General features: G+C 52.7%; 6 protein-coding genes across 6 annotated transcripts; 3 read left to right on the plus strand and 3 right to left on the minus strand.

Moving 5' to 3' along the window:
- Positions 1 to 7: 7 nt before the first annotated feature.
- Positions 8 to 1451, plus strand: HER10_EVM0003552 (ribosomal protein S17). The gene is made up of 3 exons (XM_035473225.1): positions 8 to 306; positions 554 to 792; positions 886 to 1451. The coding sequence occupies exons 1-3, from the start codon at positions 129 to 131 to the stop codon at positions 952 to 954; spliced, it is 486 nt and encodes a 161-aa protein (XP_035337068.1). The 5' UTR covers positions 8 to 128; the 3' UTR covers positions 955 to 1451.
- Positions 1452 to 1644: 193 nt separating this feature from the next.
- HER10_EVM0010269 (uncharacterized protein) lies at positions 1645 to 3054 on the plus strand. Its single transcript, XM_035479734.1, has 2 exons — positions 1645 to 2286; positions 2364 to 3054. Exons 1-2 carry the CDS (start codon positions 1741 to 1743, stop codon positions 2799 to 2801), a joined length of 984 nt encoding a protein of 327 aa, XP_035337618.1. The 5' UTR covers positions 1645 to 1740; the 3' UTR covers positions 2802 to 3054.
- Positions 3055 to 4164: 1110 nt separating this feature from the next.
- HER10_EVM0001057 (uncharacterized protein) lies at positions 4165 to 4888 on the minus strand. The gene is made up of 2 exons (XM_035470818.1): positions 4542 to 4888; positions 4165 to 4480 (listed from the first exon to the last, which is right to left on the minus strand). Exons 1-2 carry the CDS (start codon positions 4617 to 4619, stop codon positions 4382 to 4384), a joined length of 177 nt encoding a protein of 58 aa, XP_035336854.1. The 5' UTR covers positions 4620 to 4888; the 3' UTR covers positions 4165 to 4381.
- Positions 4889 to 6296: 1408 nt separating this feature from the next.
- HER10_EVM0012928 (AT hook domain-containing protein) lies at positions 6297 to 8814 on the minus strand. The gene is made up of 4 exons (XM_035482305.1): positions 8678 to 8814; positions 8588 to 8627; positions 7065 to 8535; positions 6297 to 6997 (listed from the first exon to the last, which is right to left on the minus strand). The coding sequence occupies exons 1-4, from the start codon at positions 8682 to 8684 to the stop codon at positions 6485 to 6487; spliced, it is 2031 nt and encodes a 676-aa protein (XP_035337832.1). The 5' UTR covers positions 8685 to 8814; the 3' UTR covers positions 6297 to 6484.
- Positions 8815 to 9985: 1171 nt separating this feature from the next.
- HER10_EVM0010239 (uncharacterized protein) lies at positions 9986 to 11145 on the plus strand (the record flags this gene model as incomplete). The annotated part of the gene is made up of 2 exons (XM_035479705.1): positions 9986 to 10547; positions 10601 to 11145. 2 exons carry the CDS (start codon positions 9986 to 9988, stop codon positions 11143 to 11145), a joined length of 1107 nt encoding a protein of 368 aa, XP_035337615.1.
- Positions 11146 to 13182: 2037 nt separating this feature from the next.
- On the minus strand, positions 13183 to 15029 carry HER10_EVM0005062 (uncharacterized protein). Its single transcript, XM_035474687.1, has 3 exons — positions 14376 to 15029; positions 13566 to 14174; positions 13183 to 13512 (listed from the first exon to the last, which is right to left on the minus strand). The coding sequence occupies exons 1-3, from the start codon at positions 14525 to 14527 to the stop codon at positions 13461 to 13463; spliced, it is 813 nt and encodes a 270-aa protein (XP_035337176.1). The 5' UTR covers positions 14528 to 15029; the 3' UTR covers positions 13183 to 13460.
- Between the last annotated feature and the right edge of the window lie 1874 nt (positions 15030 to 16903).

Raw genomic sequence — 16903 nt, forward strand, 5'->3', positions numbered from 1 at the left:
GCCCGACCCTCACGTTCTCTCACCCCCGATTTTGCAGACTCTGGTGAAAAGTTGCGGCTCAGCATCAACGACTTCCTAACCCTCAACAGCACCCACCCCCGCCCAGTCGACCGCACCACGACGTCAAGATGGCTACCGAGTTGACCGTCCAGTCCGAGAGGGCTTTCCAGAAGCAGAAGGGTATCTTCCTTAACCAGAAGACCAAGGCGAAGTCTGCTCGCCCCGGCAAGAGCGGCCGCAGATGGTACAAGGACGTTGGTCTGGGTTTCCGTACCCCCGCCACTGCCATTGAGGGCTCCTACATCGGTACGTTTGCGAGCGAGATCGATTGAAGTGTTGGAAATCCCATGCGCGCGCGACGGACACGACGTTTTTATTTCGACGAAACTTTGCGACACGAATGGAGGACTGTAAACGACGGCAGGAGAGGATTGGAACTTTGGAGGTCAAGAGGAGGAAACATACGACACACGACGGAGGACTGTTGCAACGCGTGCTGGGAATCAACACAAACAAATCGAGGGACTGAAATGCTAACGTTGGACGCCTCCAGACAAGAAGTGCCCCTTCACCGGCCAGGTCTCTATCCGCGGTCGTATCCTTACCGGCACCGTCGTTTCCACCAAGATGCACCGCACCCTCATCATCCGCAGAGAATACCTTCACTACATCCCCAAGTACGCCCGTTACGAGAAGCGCCACAAGAACCTCGCCGCCCACGTTTCCCCCGCTTTCCGTGTCGAGGAGGGTGATCAGGTCACCGTTGGCCAGTGCAGACCCCTCAGCAAGACTGTACGTTTGCGACGCTACATTCACGATCGACGCCTGATCCTGGGGCTCGTTCTTTCTATCAGATGTCTTGTTTGCTAACACTCCTGGCTTCAGGTCCGCTTCAACGTCCTGCGCGTCCTTCCCCGCACCGGCAAGGCTGTCAAGTCCTTCAGCAAGTTCTAAATCGGCTCATTGGCATTTACGGCGTGACTGCGGTGTGGGTTCTTCATTACATACCGGATGGGAGGTCATCAGGGAAACTGCATCCACATGATTGTGTTATAGATGCAGAATCAGAGACCAAAATGAATTCGATCAGCCAAGCCACGTGGTTGTGATCTAGAGATTCTTCTCTGGCTGTCTTGGGCACACGATGGGCTTGTGATTTTTGCGGGAACGGAAAACTGCGATACGCCTCGGGTCAAATGAACGAAAAAAAATGATTAGGATGGGTTGACTGTGCCACTGTAGACTCCTCGGTGATCCAGTGACATGCTGTTCCTGTGCCCCATTCGACTCTGTCACAACGTCCCGTATAACGACGGTCTTTTGGACCAAGACGTTGAGAGCTGTCATAAATGGAAGCCTCAGCTCGATAATGATCACAAAACAAGTCCATGTCCAAATTAGTACCAGCACATTTATTCACGGAGTAATGCCAAATACGTAGAGGGAGACGCACTTACAGACTTAAAGGTCATCAAACATATTCGAGAGCAGCATAATTGGAGTGACCCTGATGTAACAGTGTCAGCCACAGTGCGCATTATGTAGTATGCACAACTGTTCCTTGTCTTCTTAGCCATCTGATTGGTTCAAGGCCACCCACCTCGAAATTCTCCCAGAGCTTCCAGTTTGCGACAAGCCGAAAAGTCCCCAAGCTTCTCAATCCTTTCCAAACTCGTCCAGGTGAAAGCTCTTGTTTCTCCCAAAGACTTGTTCCGTTCATCCTCAAGTCTCTCCGTCGCAATGGGTTGGTTCGACGGCTGGTTCGGCCCCAGCGCCTCGTCCGACGACCCTCTCAAGTCCCTCGACCCCAAGCTCCGCGAATACCTCGAGCGCGAATCCCCCGTCAAGATCCAGCAGCAGCAGCAGGTCCAAGAAGCCGAGAAAAAGGCCATTCGAATCGCCGCGCAAGCAGCGCTGGCGGCGGAAGCAAACGCACAAGCACAGGCCCAGTCGCAATCACAGTCACAAGGTGCCGCCGCCGCCGCAGAACGACCAATTGTGCCGAAAGAGAGCCTCTTCCAGGACGGGCGGTACGCGCACCTGTGGAAGACGTACCGGCCCTACGCCGAGATCGAGGCCGAGACGAAGACGGACCACGAGAAGCTCATGGACGTGCTGGACGGATTCAAGCAGCGGAAGCACAACATTGGCAGGGCGGCGCTCGAGAACTGCGCCATTCAGCAGGAGGAGTGGGTGAACTGCATGAAGAGCGGCGACTGGGAGGACAGGATGCAGATGTGCAGGCGTCAGGTGCAAAAGTTTGAGAGGTGTTATACCATGCAGACGGTGCGGATCACCCCCTTGACCCATCTTCAATTCACCTCAGCTGGGGAAGACATGATACTAACACACTGCCCAAACAGAGATTTCTCAAAGCCCTAGGCTACCAATCCATCAACGGCCGCTCAGCGCAAGTGGAAGAAGACATCCAGATGCACGCAGATCAGCTCTACGGGCGCATGATTGAGCAGGAAGAGGCCGTGGAGGCCGCCAAGAAGCAAGGCCTCCCCGTGCCCAAGTTCGATTTCACGATACCCGTCGCCGCACCGGCCGCGGCCGCGGCGCACACGCCGAGGCCGGACCTGGAGACCTCGTGGAAGGAGAAGCTGGAGCAGCTGCCCGAGTCGGAGAGGGCGGCCGAGGAGGCGGCGCTGCGGGCGGACTTCCAGGCCAACGTCGAGGTGGCCAAGAACGTGCAGAAGCTGTGGGACGAGCAGGAGAAGGAGAAGGAGAGGCGCAAGGCGGAGGGCAAGGCTACGATTGTGGATCGTATCTCGGGGACGTTTGGCGGTGGGAAGTAAAAAGAAAGACCCTTGGGTTTCTGGGGCGATGGTTATCTCGGGCCTGCTACAACAGAGGTAATCTGTGAGAGAAGCCACATGAGATGATTGAAGTTGGAGTATTGGATCGTTAGAAGCCTCGTGGTTGGGGTTACCGTGGGTTTTGTATATCACGATATCGGCCTTTGTAAAGGCGATTGTAGACTACCCTGTACTTCTACGTACGCATTCCCGAATGCAAAGGAAAAAAGAGCCTGACACTGGCTCAGTTCTCTCTTCAACACTTTCGCTCATTGAACTTGCTTCAGATCATCTTTTGAGATATTTTCAATCTCGAGGTGGAAGATTTACAGAGACCGATCGAGACAAGTCAGGGTGAGAGCTGAGATTGTGACGTGAACTTGGCCAACCTCACACCGACGCGAAAAACGACACGGCACTTCCTTAACAACGACAAATGACTTACAACCTACCGAGGCCTCCTCACCCCAGTAAATTCCCTCAACAAGGGTCAGCGTCAGCCGTGAAACTCTCATCCCATCTCGTGTTCAAAGAATGGAGGATAAAGGGCCAGGGGTTCCAGCTTCCGGTCCGCAGTCCGCGGCAGTTGGGGAGGGAGGTGAAGGTGGCAGGGGGATAGGGGATGGAGGAATAAGGTAGAGTTCGCGTTTCACCTGAAGTCAGACCAGCAAATGGCGGAAAAAAGCAAGGTAAGTGATAGGGAAAAAATCGCACAAAATCACTCAGCAACCTGCAAAGTCTGAAACCATGACAGGAATGGGCTCGTGAACACGTCAAGGGGTGCATCGACTAGGTATCGAGGGAAGGGGGTGGTAATGCTTCGCGGAACCGACGGGAAGAAGACGGGACTCGGGAGGTCCATCGTCATTTCTCCTGAGTACGTGCCTCGCTGCACGGTCATCGGCACGAATGACGACGCTAGGAGGCCCTGAAAGAAGTGCGATGGACTTCTTTCTACCTACCTCGGATGATTCTTCCACGGAGACCCAATGAGCCCAGAAAAGGCGGTGATGCAGGATACTCCAATGGCAGGGGAAGGAGGAAGTGAAGTGTTGACAGCATGGCGCAGTAACCAGCAAAGCTACACCGACTGGCAAAAAAAAACAAATGTCTCGGCTTGCGGGCGTCTTCTGCAGCGAAGGTCTGACGTACGTACCCGAGCCCCCTTTCGCACACACTGCTGCCACTCAGCCCTTCCAAGCACCTCGCTAAGGCGTGCCAAGACTCCCAAGAGATCTACCCGCGCACTTGAAAGCTTGGCAGCCCAGGGACCGCCGCCTCGCATCACCCCAAGACTTTTTTTGAGCCTCTGTTCTTCAACGACATTGCTTGGCTCCAAACATTCGAAGGGTGCAATAGAATATGATGTGAAAGTGTAATATATTCGATTGTTTATCGGTGATATATATAATGGCATTCCAAAATCTCCAAGTCATTCCCCTTCTCCTCCTAGAATCGGTAGGTGATGGTGGTAAATCGCCCCTAAACGCCGGAAAAAGGGTGGGTGACCCTCAGGTTCTTCCCATAAGTTTCATCTCCTCCACTGTCATCTTCCCGTCAATCGTGTGGAAAGGAATTGCTTAGCAGCAAGACTCCTCGCAGCCGCAGAGGCCGCAGCAGAGCTCGCAGCCAGCCTCCTCACCACCACGGAGACCCATCTCGGGCTGGGGCTCGGCGGACTATCATCTCATTGTCAGCACCATTGGACTCGTGATGTAGGAAAGAGGGAGGTAAGCTTACGGGCTGCTGAGTGACGATGCCGTTCTCAACGGGGACCTCCATGGGGGCCTGCTGCTGGGGAGCCTCGGGAGCGGGCATGTTGACGGTTTGGTTTGTTCTGGTGGTGGAAAGAGAGGTGGCGGTTTGTATGTACTGGTCTAAACAGACGTCTATGTGAAGATGATGGCGATGGTGGTTTGATTTAACAACTGGGTCGAGAAGAAATGAGGAGAAGGAGAGCTTCCCCCTCCCGCCTTATGTACTCGCTCACCACCATACCTCCCTCACCTTACTTACGTAGGTAGCTACCTAGTAAAAGTAGCACACACCTCAGCAACTAGGAGACTGGGCGCCCTCCTCCCCCCTCGTCTCCCCCAATGAGCCCCAGCTGAAGCGGTCGGTGGCCGAGGATCCCTAAACCTCGTCGGGGTGACCTATCCTGACCTATCCTATCCTAGGTATCCTATCCTGTCCAAACTAGACCAACTCACTCGGCTCAGTGTCACACACATACACCCCTCCCCCTCCTGTGGTGGCCTTTCCCGGTTTTCGCACTCCCTCCACTGGGCCCCCCGAATAAGCGCAGCTCTCTCTCTCTCTCATCGGATGCAAAAGCGGCAAACCATGATCAAAACATCCAATCATTCGCCCACTCGCCGTGGCCGAAGCCCAGTTTTTTCGTCTCTCTTCTGTGGCTTCGTCGTCGGGCGAAGCACAGGGTCCAGGGGATTGGAGAGGGGGGCAGAAGTGGCAGAGTAACAGCGAAGGGGAGAGAAAGTGGGAGGAGGGAAGGGGGGGCGTGTGTGTGATGCACGTAGGGCAGGCCGGGAATTAGATTGTAGGAACTTTGCAGGAAACGAATTGGGGACAAGGCACCAGGTATTGCAGGGAAGAAAAGTGCCGTACTTCCGTGATGGGATGTCATGATACGGGCACACTGGGCAGCACGGGGAAGCTCAACCTTACCACCACACACTTGTGCAGTTTACCTCACGGTTCAGTTCTTAGCAGGCGTGGAAGTTACCGGGTGGCCGACCGCCACATTGCGGAGAGTGGGAACAACAACGAAAAAAAAGACACACGGACCCGGGACGCCTACCTACCAAAAGTGACAACACGGCCACCCCGATTTCCAGGGATCCCCAACCAGTTACGGTGGTATTCGACGGTACTATATGGGGTAGAATGACGGATGTCAATGATGGCTTGGGCTCAACTGGCTCATGCATTGCAGGGTAATTTACAAGAGTAGTGTGCGGAAAGAGAGATCTGATAGTTAGGTTTGGGACGTGGATGGGGGAGGGCGCATAGTCATACTCGAATAAGGCTTAGTGACGTCAAAATGGGGAATGGAGACCAACAAGACCAAAAATAGTGTCACTTCCAAAGAGAACAAAAAAGTTCTTCTTGGATTTGGATTTGGAAAAGAGGATAGGGAAACGGTCCAGACTCTCGTCGCTTCCCTTTGGGCCAGTTTAGATTTGCTTTGGCGCTTAGTTTCGTCTTCAATTCAAAAGTAAATGACGCTCTACGCAGCTCCTAAGTAAGACAGCTTTTTCCCTCTTTGGACCGTCGTGTTATTGGGGAATAGAGTTTGCACCAGAACGGCGTGGTAGTAAACGCCCGCCTATTGGTAACCCCCCCGTGAAGGGCTGGAAGCTGAAGCAGCTGCTTTCCTTCTTTTGGCTTTTTTGGCCTGAATTATCATAGTCATCAATTGGGAAGAGGGGAAGGGAGCCGAAAGCCGAATCTCCTGGGTATCCCCGGCAATGGCCACCCGTCGAAACCCTCCCCTCCTTGCCTCTTCCCCCCCAAAGCCCAAGCTTTGCTTACCCCAAGCATCGTACATGAACGCCAAACTCGTCGTGAAGATCAGGTATGACGTGGGCAAATACACCACATCGCCATCGCTTTGGCCATTCGTTGCCTCTCTTCCGGTCTCTCTGTTGCGTCTCGTCTATTGTCTATCGACTTTCGAGAGCTACTGCAGCTCGTTCGAGAAACGCGTTGAAATCCTTCACCTGCTTCAGCGTGCCCCCCGTGTCGCTGCGCGTACAGGCCTGGTCTGTGATTCTAGATATCAAAATCTCGAGGTTCGCCAACTCTGCCGTCTTCTTCTCGGCCGGGCTCAGCTCGGGGGCCGCGCGACCGCGCTCCACGGCCATGTCAATGTCATGCATCTGCGAAGATAAGCTCAATTGGTTCTGTGGGCACACACAAACACAACGGGCGGTTAGCAAGAGCTCGTAAGGCTGAGTTAAGGTGTGTAGTGTCGCCTTTTGGGCAGGGTGAGGGTGTGACATTACCAGTGCTTCTTCCGTCACCCTCTCGTGCTTAATCCTGACGGCATCTTTCCGGAGCGCCACCTGGTCTCGCTCGGCTCGGATGCGCATGATTTCGTCCCGAAGAGTGATCCTCTCTTTCTGGACACTGCGTACTCGCTTGCGCAAGCTGTGGAGCGTGTCGAGGAGAATGGTCTGAATTTTTTTGAGTCAGCACGTACGGTGGCAACCACCTCCAGCCTCGGGATGCGGATCTACCCACATGTTGGAGGAGCCGCGTCCTCAGTTCGTCCTGATACGCTTCCAGGGCTCGTTGCTGCACGCGATGTTCCCTCTTGGTGGATGCATCTTGGGCATTACGCACTCCCTCCTTCAGGGTTTCTATGCTAGTCTCGATAATCTCGTCGCACATATGGGTCAACACGTCGACCGTGTTCACACCGCCGCGCCCGGCGAAAGGGATATCCATAGCGAGCACATCTGCTTCGTCGTCGCCGCCTTCAGCCACTTGCACACGTTTTGTGAAGCGCTGCACGGGGATGGATACAGCCTCATCGACCCCATCTGATCCAGGCTTCTTCCTGCGCTTCGGCACAGCTTTGGGTGAGGCGTCCTTCGCTGTGGAAGCCGCCTTGCCTTTGGAGGCCGCCTTCGGTCTGCCTTGCTTCTGCTTCGCTGGGCTCTTTTGAGCTTGTTTCCGTCGCCTCTTCGGCACGGGCTCTTCTTGCTGCTCCTCTTCAGCTATTGTAGAATCTGGTTCCGGGGATGACTTCCGTGGACTGGTGCGCGGTCGCTTCCGACTCAGTTGTTGAGCTGCTTCCTTCGCGCCCACTTCCTCTGCCAAGCTTTCATTGTGATCCTGTTCCTGCTGCAGCACTTCGTCAACGATCGCGTCCAGCTCCGGTCCTAGTATCGACTCGGTTTGAGAGTTGTTCGCTGTTGCTCGTTCTGATACGTCGGCAGGTACTTCTGATGCTTCTGGTTCCGCTTCATCTGGCTCTGCTTCACCACGATATGAAAGCTCGGGAGACCTTGTCCTAGAGACAGAGTTTGCTGTCCGATCCGGAGAGAGCTCGTCCAGGTCCTCGTTGGCGGATGCGGCCGAATTGCGACTCCCACGAGAGCTGAGTGTGGACCTGCGAGTGCTAGTCGTGTTCCGCCGCACTTTGCGCTCCAAAGGAGATGATATTGGAACAGTCTCTGTCGCGTTTTCTCCCGGGGATAGGGCTTCTTGTAGTCTTGCGCTCGACGCGACAGCACTGCTTGTTGTGATCCTCCGCCGTCTCCCACTGCCCGGCGCATCCGCAGGACTCTCCTCCACCTCGGTGTTATCTGCTGTCATCCTCCTCGATACTGGTGAAACGAATGACGTTGATGGGGCGGGCCGTGGCGGAGGCAGAGACTCGACCGAGTCCGGGTTGCCGGCTTCGACGACGGCATCGGGGCTCGCTGCGGGCTGCGCGGCCGTGGCTTGGGCGGATTCCGTAGAGGTTTCTGCTTGTATGTCGTAGACATCGGGCTTTCCCGGCGACTTCTGCGTCTGGCTCGCATTGTTCGTCTCGGTGATAGCAGGTCGCGCTGTTTCGCTGTCTAATCTGCGCCGCTTGGCAGATGTATTCGGGGTCGGTGTCGGTCGGGGCGGCGGCCTCTCGGGGCTAGTTTGCGCTTCAATTTCGGTTGTGAGGTCGTCGCCAAAGTCCAATTGGAACGAAACATCCTCAATCTGGCCATGTCTTCACGTATTTTGGTTAGGCAGAAAGCATTAAATGGGCCGGAATAGCTTACCCAGCTCCTCGCATGCGCTGTTGCATGCGCTCCCCTCGTGCTGTTGAAGGTCAGCATCAATCATTGGTGGGGCTCTACGATGGGACTCACTGGTCATGACTGCGGACTAGGACGAGTTCGCAAGTGCAAATGAAAACCCCAGATTATTCGTGCGCAAGAGATATATCATTGAGGAAGAACGAGACATCAATTTGTGACTATTGTGGTTTGGAAGCGCATACTTGAACGAGCTCAGGCCGATCTCTGCACAGCAGACTGAGGGGCGGCGCGTCTACTAAAGTAGTGGCCAGGCGTGTCGCGACACCCTTTACACAGGACACCCCTGCAGGCCGTTTGTGGCCCGTGCACAAGCAGCATCCAGACTTGGAACTCCACACACCAAGGTATGCCTCTCCATGAACCATTGCTTTGTCACTGCTTGGGGATGAAAAGGACTACTAACCCTCAAAGGTATTCAAGAAGGCATTCATCAAGTGGCACTCTTGAATTTACTGAGATATACTTTAAATTGAGCAAGAAGCAGAGGTTCATGTCTTGTTTGGCTCGTAAATTGAGGGATGATGAACGCATCACACTTGCTCCCTCACTGGCATTCTCAACTCTGTGCTCCCAAATACTCCCTTCCTTCCACTCAAAGGTTCAAGTCACATATTAGGTGTAAACTAAAAGCAGCTTTGTTAATTGAGTTCAGGATACTAAAATCCGATATCTGCTTTTTCCCGTAGCTCTTGCCAGCCAGGCCAAGTAAAAGCTCTTGATACAAAAACCTCGACGCCATCTCAGTAGGATTTGATCATGACCTAAGTCGGCAGACTTTCCTGAACGCTTTCCTTACTTGGACTTGTCTTCCCTTTGTTGCAAGTCAGTCTTCCAAGTCTTGAAATGTCAGTCTTGCCCTCTTGCAGATACCATCATACCTGCCCCCGATACCAACATTCCGTCAAACAGCTCCTTCTCGATTGTCATATCCAGCCGCAGTAAACTCAAGATGTTTAATGAGGAAACAGAATATTTGCATCCTTTCTAAAGCTTCCAACTTTCAACTTTCCAACTTGACCGTCAACCTATCAATACAAAACCAGCCTTCGCCATTCAGACTCAGGCAACAGCAAATTTATTCCTCAAGCTTCCTTCGGTTGATCGTTGCCCTCTGGGAGAGGGGGGGCCTACCTTCCCATACATCTCATTCACTCTTCCTCGATATTTTCATGACTTTATTCACCTATCTTCTCTATAGCTGACAAGATACAAAATCACTCATTGTCGACATTACATCTCCAACCTAGACTCCGAAAATATCAAGCGCAGTTTCACATTCTCCATTTCATGATCGTCTGAATCATATCTACACAATTTAAATCTCTAAGAAACACCACCTCTCAGCGGTACTCTCCCAGAATGGCCGACGTTGAGATGGCAGACGAGTCTATCGTCGAGCTACACCCCTCGTGGGATGTTACTCTCATTGTGGCTCATAACAACACCCAGAAGAAATTCCTCGTCTCGTCTCACATTCTGAGAGTCGCATCCAAGTCCTTCAACTCCCTACTTGCTTCCAAGTTCGAGGAAGGCGCCAAGACTCAACCTGATTCGAAGCCCGATATCATCTTGCACCATGACAACCCTGACGCCATGGAGATCATCCTTTCCATTCTACACTACAAGCACCAAGACGAGTGGTACAACCTCAGTGCCAAGATGATTGCAGTCATGGCCGTGCATTTAGACAAGTACGACTGTTCTGCGTCTCTCAGACTGTGGGTGAATCACTGGCTCGTCAACTTTGGGCAGGTGGAGCATGGGGACGTTGGCTACCTCTTGGCAGCGACTGCGTACCTCGGCGAGTCGGCAAAGTTTCAGAAGATGACAAGATCTGCTATCTTGTATCTCCCAATGAACTTTGACTTCAGTGCTTGGTACGAAGACGAGGTTGTGTCTGCCTTGCCGGACAATGTCATTCGTGAGTTTGCTAAGATGAATAGGTTGAGAGGCACTTTGACTAATAGTTCCTAGGCAACATCGTTCGCAAGACGAAGTCAGTGAGGCGACGTCTGTACGCTCTCTTGCAGGAAACCATCATCGATCTTGGACGGAACCAATCTGAGATTGGCCTGATGGACACTTCCCGCTGCAGCAAGTGTCTCCGCATCTACAAGAGAACCCAGAACATCCGTTGCCCCAACTGCCCGCCTGCCAGTGGCCAACAGTCTGAAGTCTGTGACTTTCCAGTCGTCTGTTCTCCCGAGACACGAGTAGCTGAGTGCACGCTCATGTTCACAAAGTACCAACTGTACCCGAATGAAAAGGCATGGCGCGAGGGTACCATTGCCGACATCGCACGCCGTTTCAATAAGATCAGAGAAACAAGCACTCATCGGTGTGACTTTGACCAGAGGTGCCCCTTGAAGAAGCGACTGGGTGAGCTGGACAACGCCGTGGTCGAGGTGATTAATGGCATCAGGGGCTGGAAGCTGAAGCTTTCTACCACTGACGATGTTGTTGCCACAGCTGACGGCGTGGACGAACCCAGCGAGGAGTTGAAATGCGAAGGCAAGTAGAGTGGGCGCATGATCTTGGCGAATCTCAAGCGGCAAGTACGTAGGTTTGTTGGTAATCTTGGCTTTCAGGACAGGGGGCAATTGGGCAGCAGAAGCATTTTGATTTCAAATCATTTTCCTAGATCAGTTTTAGAATCAGCGTTCATAGAATTCTACTCATCAAGATTTTGGGGTCGATATCAATCCTCCTGGCCTTTCACATTGCTTGAATTGTGTATCGAACCGTTTGACACTTTCGCACCGTAATAAGCAGGCAAACTATCAAATGGAGCATCAACGGTTGCTCTCAAGCTTCCTATCATATTCAAATTTTGAAAAAAACCATTCGAATCAATGAAATATACTGCCTCACCCATTCTCATTCAAGACTCAAATGGTGGTTCTTCCCTTGGTATGGCCAGGTAGGTCTTACCCTCTTCAAATGCTATATTGCCGGCAGTTGCCTTCTGGACGGACATCTCAACGGAAAGCAAGAGACAGCGCACTTATTGCTGTAGAAGCTCCGCAGATAGCATCCAAGCGTTTTATTTCAACTTCCTCCTTAAACTTCTCCATCCTCTCTACCTCATCCCGCCAACTCCATCCCCATCTGGTGGCTTGTGCTACTTTTATGGTTCCGTAAAACTACCACGGCCACTTCTGCCGCGTTATCGCTTACACGTATCGCTATGGACGGCCAAAATCGCACACCTGAGAGGATGGTCAACGGCATGCAATCGACCGGGATGGAAAACCACACAAATTCTGGGCAGCATCAGCAGCTCCACGAGGGACAGCCTTCGGGGGGCGCTCCTCAGTTCCCGGACGTCCAGCAATTGAAGCAATTCGCCGGGCAGTCCGAAACCATTTTCCCCGATGGAGACTTATACGTAATTCTCCTCGACTCTCGGAACACAATGCTCGCTGGCTTCCGCGTATCCTCCCAGATCTGCCGGGTTGCTTCGCCACCATTTGCAAAGTTGATCGATACTCAGGTGAGCAGACAGGATGGCTGCAAGTTCATCTTCAACCGTCTCTTACCTGGATCATGGGGAAGTGACAGGCAAGCCCTCCGCTGCATACTTTCGGTCTTGCACCACACCAACAAGGATCAATACATGAAACTCGACATTGGAGAGCTTCTTCGAGTCTCGGAAACCAACCTTCTCATGAAGTGTAACGACGCGCTCGCGCCGTAGATCGGCATCTGGTACCCAAAAGCCCTCCAGACCATTATCGATGGCGAACAGCCATCTGTTGTGGAGCTTGGAATGCTTTTGCAGTCAGCGGATAACTTTGAGGCCAAAGACGAACTCGTCAGGCTGAGGCAGTTTGCTATTCGCAATCTTCCGATACATTTCCGAAAAATCTGGGCAAGACACCCGCTGCTCTTTACTCTAGAAAATTGCAAATCTCTCGGTAAGAGTGACGGAGTTACACTTTCGCTGGTCCCTGTTATCTCTCCACTGTTTCCGCGATTTTCTGCGCCATGACAACTGAATAGAAGCTGGTATATGTCGAATGCATGAAGCTAACACGGTTCAACTCTAGATGGACTCCAGTTTGATGTCAACGAACGACTGGTACGGGCTTGCTCGCATATTTGGTCTTTCGAGGGCATCCTGGACACCCAGAGCGAAGGATACATCACCGACAGACGGCTCTGTCTCAGCTGTGGACGGCGACACCCGTCCAATGCCAAATTATGCCACCTTTGTCTCAACGGAACACTGTACGATGATGTCTGTACGAAAAATTCTCGAGTCGGCGAGTACTTCAGGATCCTCGCGCTCCAGACACTGTGGCCCACCACTATTTTGAAGCCGGACGATGCCACTCTCTCGACAATTTTTCAGCGCGTCAACGATTTGGCAAGCCGCATCCCGCATACATGTAGCGGCGGTCCCAAATGCCCCCTGATTGTCCACATCAGCGCTCTACAAGGTCATTTGAAGCGGACCATGGATGATTGTACTCAGAGCAACACTTCGGTAAACCTGGGGAGCACGACAATGTGACCATGACCGAAATCAGGAGTACCAGCATGGTGGAAGGTGGCGGTGCTATCGCGGAGGCGGTGGTCGAGGATATTGACAAGGACTAGGTCTGAGACATGAGGAGCAGTTTGATATGGACAGCGAGCATGCAGCAACAGGTTTGGGTTGAAGCGAAAATTGGCATTTTTCTTATTGAAATCAGAGCTTTGGGTATTCCCTAACGCCACAAATGAAGACTGATCAGTTTTAAAAGCGGACACCTTGTCCGAAAGTTTGACACAAACGCCTGAGCCCATACACCTATCCGTGAAAGTCGTACAGCCGCCTATGCCTTTTGATTCAGAGTTCATCAGTAGGAATCCATTGCATCTTGCTGTCAATGAATTTATGGCTAGAGAATATCGTTAACAACCAGTTGGTGCATTGGAGATTATGAAGACTTACTTCATGAATTCCTGATTTGTCAAAGCCTTCTCTCCATACTCAGAGATAAGCATCTCCTTGTACTTGTAAGGAATCTTGGCCTTGACACCCTCAAAAGTGGTATCGAGCAAGGGATACAGGAATGTATCGCGGAACTCGTGGCCGTTCTTGGTCGCCAGCACACCCTCGCCCTCGGGGTGATCCTCGACATAGCGAACGGCAGTGATGTCGATAAACAGGCCATTGTCCATATCGATCCAGCGTGCGTCAATGACGTTGTCCTCGTCGAAGTTGTCCTGCCCCCGGTGGACGTAGTTGGGGTTCACCTCGAGCTGGAAGTAGCGGCCCTGCGGGATGGTCGGGTACTTGTAGTACCAGGTGGTCATGTTGTAGTAGGCGGCGAGGAAGTTGATGCCGTTCTCGGTGACTTGGACGTCGGCGTCCGAGTCCCAGGGGAGCGTCTGCTTGTTCCACCACCAGCCGAGGAGGGAGCCGTGCATGAGCCAGGTCTGGACGCCGATGTCGCGGAGGGTGGCGAGGTAGGTCTGGATCAGGACCTGTACTGCTTCGCGCTGGGCTGTTGCGTTGAGGGGTTTTGTGGCGAAGCGGGCGTCGTAGTGGATTGAGAAGCTGGTGTGGGTGTTAGTTATACCGTTGGGAATAAGGTACTAGGTCGTGATGAAGGTGTTGGTGATCTTCATGGGCAGGTTTATTAGAGTTTCGGGAAGACGCTTGGTTGCTTCTTCCATCTCATCTCATCCCAAATCTCATCATCGTAAAGATATCGAAAAAATGGCATAAAATTGGCATGAGAAGCGTTTGATGACTTACTCTGATTCCTGAAAATACTTGGGTGCCTTGGCCCGTGATTCCTTGCGCTCTTCCACATCGGGGGTTGAGGCTGAAGTCTTATCTTGGATCGGTGTGGCTTGCGCGATGGTGAGACCAACGACGATCGTCGAAAGGAGGCGTCCGATTTGCATTTTGGCTGGATTTTCCGCCGTTTTACTTTGGCTGTATCGACTTTTTTTTTTGAAGCTCCAAACTTTTGTGCGACTTTGGCTTGTATGGTATTTTTTGAGAAATATGAGTATTGGAGAGCTCCGGAAGTTGCGGTCGTTTAATTCCTTTTCACTTCCTGTTCATCTGAGGTGGGCAAAACGTCATCCAAGGTGCGTTGCGGTGCGGCGATAAGCAGGCAAGCTTGAACAGGGAGCAAGAGCGCTTGGTTCCTTCTTCCACCCCAGTCACTTCAGTATGAGAGATTCCGATTTTGCGGCGAGGTTGTCGAAAGTCGAGAGACGTCCGTCCAGGTGCAAGCCAAGAAAAACTTTGATAAAGCAAAGCTCGACAGGTACACCAATCACTTCTTCCACCAGAGGGACAGCTCAAGAGGAGACGGGAGGGGAGGGGGACCGCAGTGATTTTATCTACCTCTACCTATCCCAATGGACATACGCATATGCATTCCTTCCCATCTTCCCCCCATCATCCCGTAGTGTATGTACAGCGTGGTGTACGTACGACCCAATCCGCCGAAGAACCCGATGCGTGCTCCCGGTTACCCATCCATCGACGGGACGGGGTGAGAGAGAGAGGGGCGGCGAAGGCGCCAGACCGGGGTGTGTGTTCAGTTCCAAGGGCCGAAGCAACAGGTTAGCAAGAAAGGAAAAGCACGCGTAAGACCCCCCAAAAACCTGATGTGATCAACAAGCTTAGCCTCCTCCGAATTTGAACGCAAGTTGCAAGCCCCCCAACGGCGCGCGGGCGGTATTGCGGCAGAGATTCTGTCAAAAACCCATGTTCCCCTTCCAATCCCAGCTCACCCCCCCACATGTACCTACGTACGCGCCGGCACTGCGACAACCGCACAAACGGCCGGACCAACACAGCAAGCCCTGGCTGTGTCCTACGGGCGACAACAGAGCAGAGCAGACGGAAGCATCAGCGATGGGCGTTTGGTGGGCCGACTTACCCGCCTTTGATGGCCGGGGATAAGCTTGCACCGCCTTAGAGAAGGGGCCAAAATGCTCACCCAGGGCCCAGGCATGGGTGTGGGATGCTGTGTTTCCTTTGACGTGACGGTGTAGGTCCGTAGCAAGTGTCTCTGTTGGTGCTTTTTTTTCGGCTGGGCCGCGTCATATTGTGCCCCCCATTTCTCCCACGGTGCCGTTTGGCGCTGCCGTGTGTCCCGCACCTCTTCCCGCACTAAAGATATCGCGGGCGGACCGGCATTGGGTGGCCCTTGCATGCGTTGGGTTGCTTTTTTGGAATGGGAATCCCATGGTGCTATGGTGCTATGTGCGATGCCTACCTGACTGCCGCCCACATCCCGAGGGGGGAGCCAGCCGACTCCACGCAGCGTTAACAATGTGCTTACGACGTCTTTCTTAATTGTTTTTTGCTGCGCGCAGCGCAATGCTGTGGAATTTTAATGAGGCTCAAGCGGGCCCAAGGGGGATGCTGCTCCGGTTGCTTTTTTGGCTTCAATCTTTGTCCCCATTTGGTTCATTTGGGATTGGGGAACCGCTGGAGATTTGGACGGGATGTGGCTTTGTGTTATTGCGCTCGGGTGGCCGCGTTTGTTGTCTCAACGTCGCCGGAAGCCGTTTGGCTTGATTGTGATTACAGAGTGTCATTCAACGCGGTGAGATGCGTGGCCTGGTTATTGGTCATTGCTTTTCATTCCATCAGGACAAGTGACATGTGGGATCTCGGTAGTGTTATAGGCGATCCGAATTATAAGTTTCGGTCAAGGCTCGAGAATGAGTTCCTACTACCTATTCTAAGGCATTGAACTCTGTCCGGGCTCAACATCCTGACTTGTCCGTGAAGTGAAGATACGAGTATAGCTATCCTCGTGGATATAGATGATGGTAGAAAAGACTAAATTTCAGGAATTAAGCTTGTCAGAAGAGATAGCTGGCAGACTAGTTCCCGAGATACGTTATAGCCTGGGACGACATCAGAAACAAAGGCCATCGGTTGCACCGAGTCCAAAAGATGGTAATATCGAAGTTCATGCTCAGAGTTACCTCGGGCCTTTCCGAAGTTGCGGTACTGACACACTGAGTAGGTACATAGCACATATTGTGGAGCGAAGGCGATCGTCGACTTCTTGTCTCTTAGCACCTTACCCAGCTTCATCATCGTAGCTCCTGATTTGACAATTGGACAAATTCGTTGGAAATCTTGGCCTTCGCGGCCGGTCCGTCGACGACTAGCGCCATGAACAGCTGCGCAACCCGGTCGGCCTAAGAAAGCACGGCCGGCCAGCTTTTGTACGAATATCCGTAGACCGGCGCGGAAGCAAGCGAGACAAGGGTCCCCGCCAAAAACAACAGCGCCGAGCCTGTGCA

This window comes from Colletotrichum scovillei (genome assembly GCF_011075155.1).
Source record: "Colletotrichum scovillei strain TJNH1 chromosome Unknown Contig00002, whole genome shotgun sequence".
Classification (NCBI taxonomy): Eukaryota; Fungi; Ascomycota; class Sordariomycetes; order Glomerellales; family Glomerellaceae; genus Colletotrichum; species Colletotrichum scovillei.

Bases quoted from the DNA above. Each gene is read 5' to 3' on its own strand.
- HER10_EVM0003552 (XM_035473225.1), top strand. From the start codon at position 129: ATGGCTACCGAGTTGACCGTCCAGTCCGAGAGGGCTTTCCAGAAGCAG. The intron at 307-553 runs GTACGTTTGCGA...GGACGCCTCCAG, and splicing joins CATTGAGGGCTCCTACATCG to ACAAGAAGTGCCCCTTCACC. The intron at 793-885 runs GTACGTTTGCGA...TCCTGGCTTCAG, and splicing joins GCAGACCCCTCAGCAAGACT to GTCCGCTTCAACGTCCTGCG.
- HER10_EVM0001057 (XM_035470818.1), bottom strand. From the start codon at position 4,619: ATGCCCGCTCCCGAGGCTCCCCAGCAGCAGGCCCCCATGGAGGTCCCC. The intron at 4,481-4,541 runs GTAAGCTTACCT...ATGAGATGATAG, and splicing joins GCATCGTCACTCAGCAGCCC to TCCGCCGAGCCCCAGCCCGA.
- HER10_EVM0005062 (XM_035474687.1), bottom strand. From the start codon at position 14,527: ATGCAAATCGGACGCCTCCTTTCGACGATCGTCGTTGGTCTCACCATC. The intron at 14,175-14,375 runs GTAAGTCATCAA...CACCCACACCAG, and splicing joins AAGTATTTTCAGGAATCAGA to CTTCTCAATCCACTACGACG. The intron at 13,513-13,565 runs GTAAGTCTTCAT...GATATTCTCTAG, and splicing joins ACAAATCAGGAATTCATGAA to CCATAAATTCATTGACAGCA.
- HER10_EVM0012928 (XM_035482305.1), bottom strand. The intron at 8,536-8,587 runs GTAAGCTATTCC...AAATACGTGAAG, and splicing joins CAGCGCATGCGAGGAGCTGG to ACATGGCCAGATTGAGGATG. The intron at 6,998-7,064 runs GTGGGTAGATCC...AAAAAAATTCAG, and splicing joins GGACGCGGCTCCTCCAACAT to ACCATTCTCCTCGACACGCT.
- HER10_EVM0010269 (XM_035479734.1), top strand. From the start codon at position 1,741: ATGGGTTGGTTCGACGGCTGGTTCGGCCCCAGCGCCTCGTCCGACGAC. The intron at 2,287-2,363 runs GTGCGGATCACC...CTGCCCAAACAG, and splicing joins GGTGTTATACCATGCAGACG to AGATTTCTCAAAGCCCTAGG.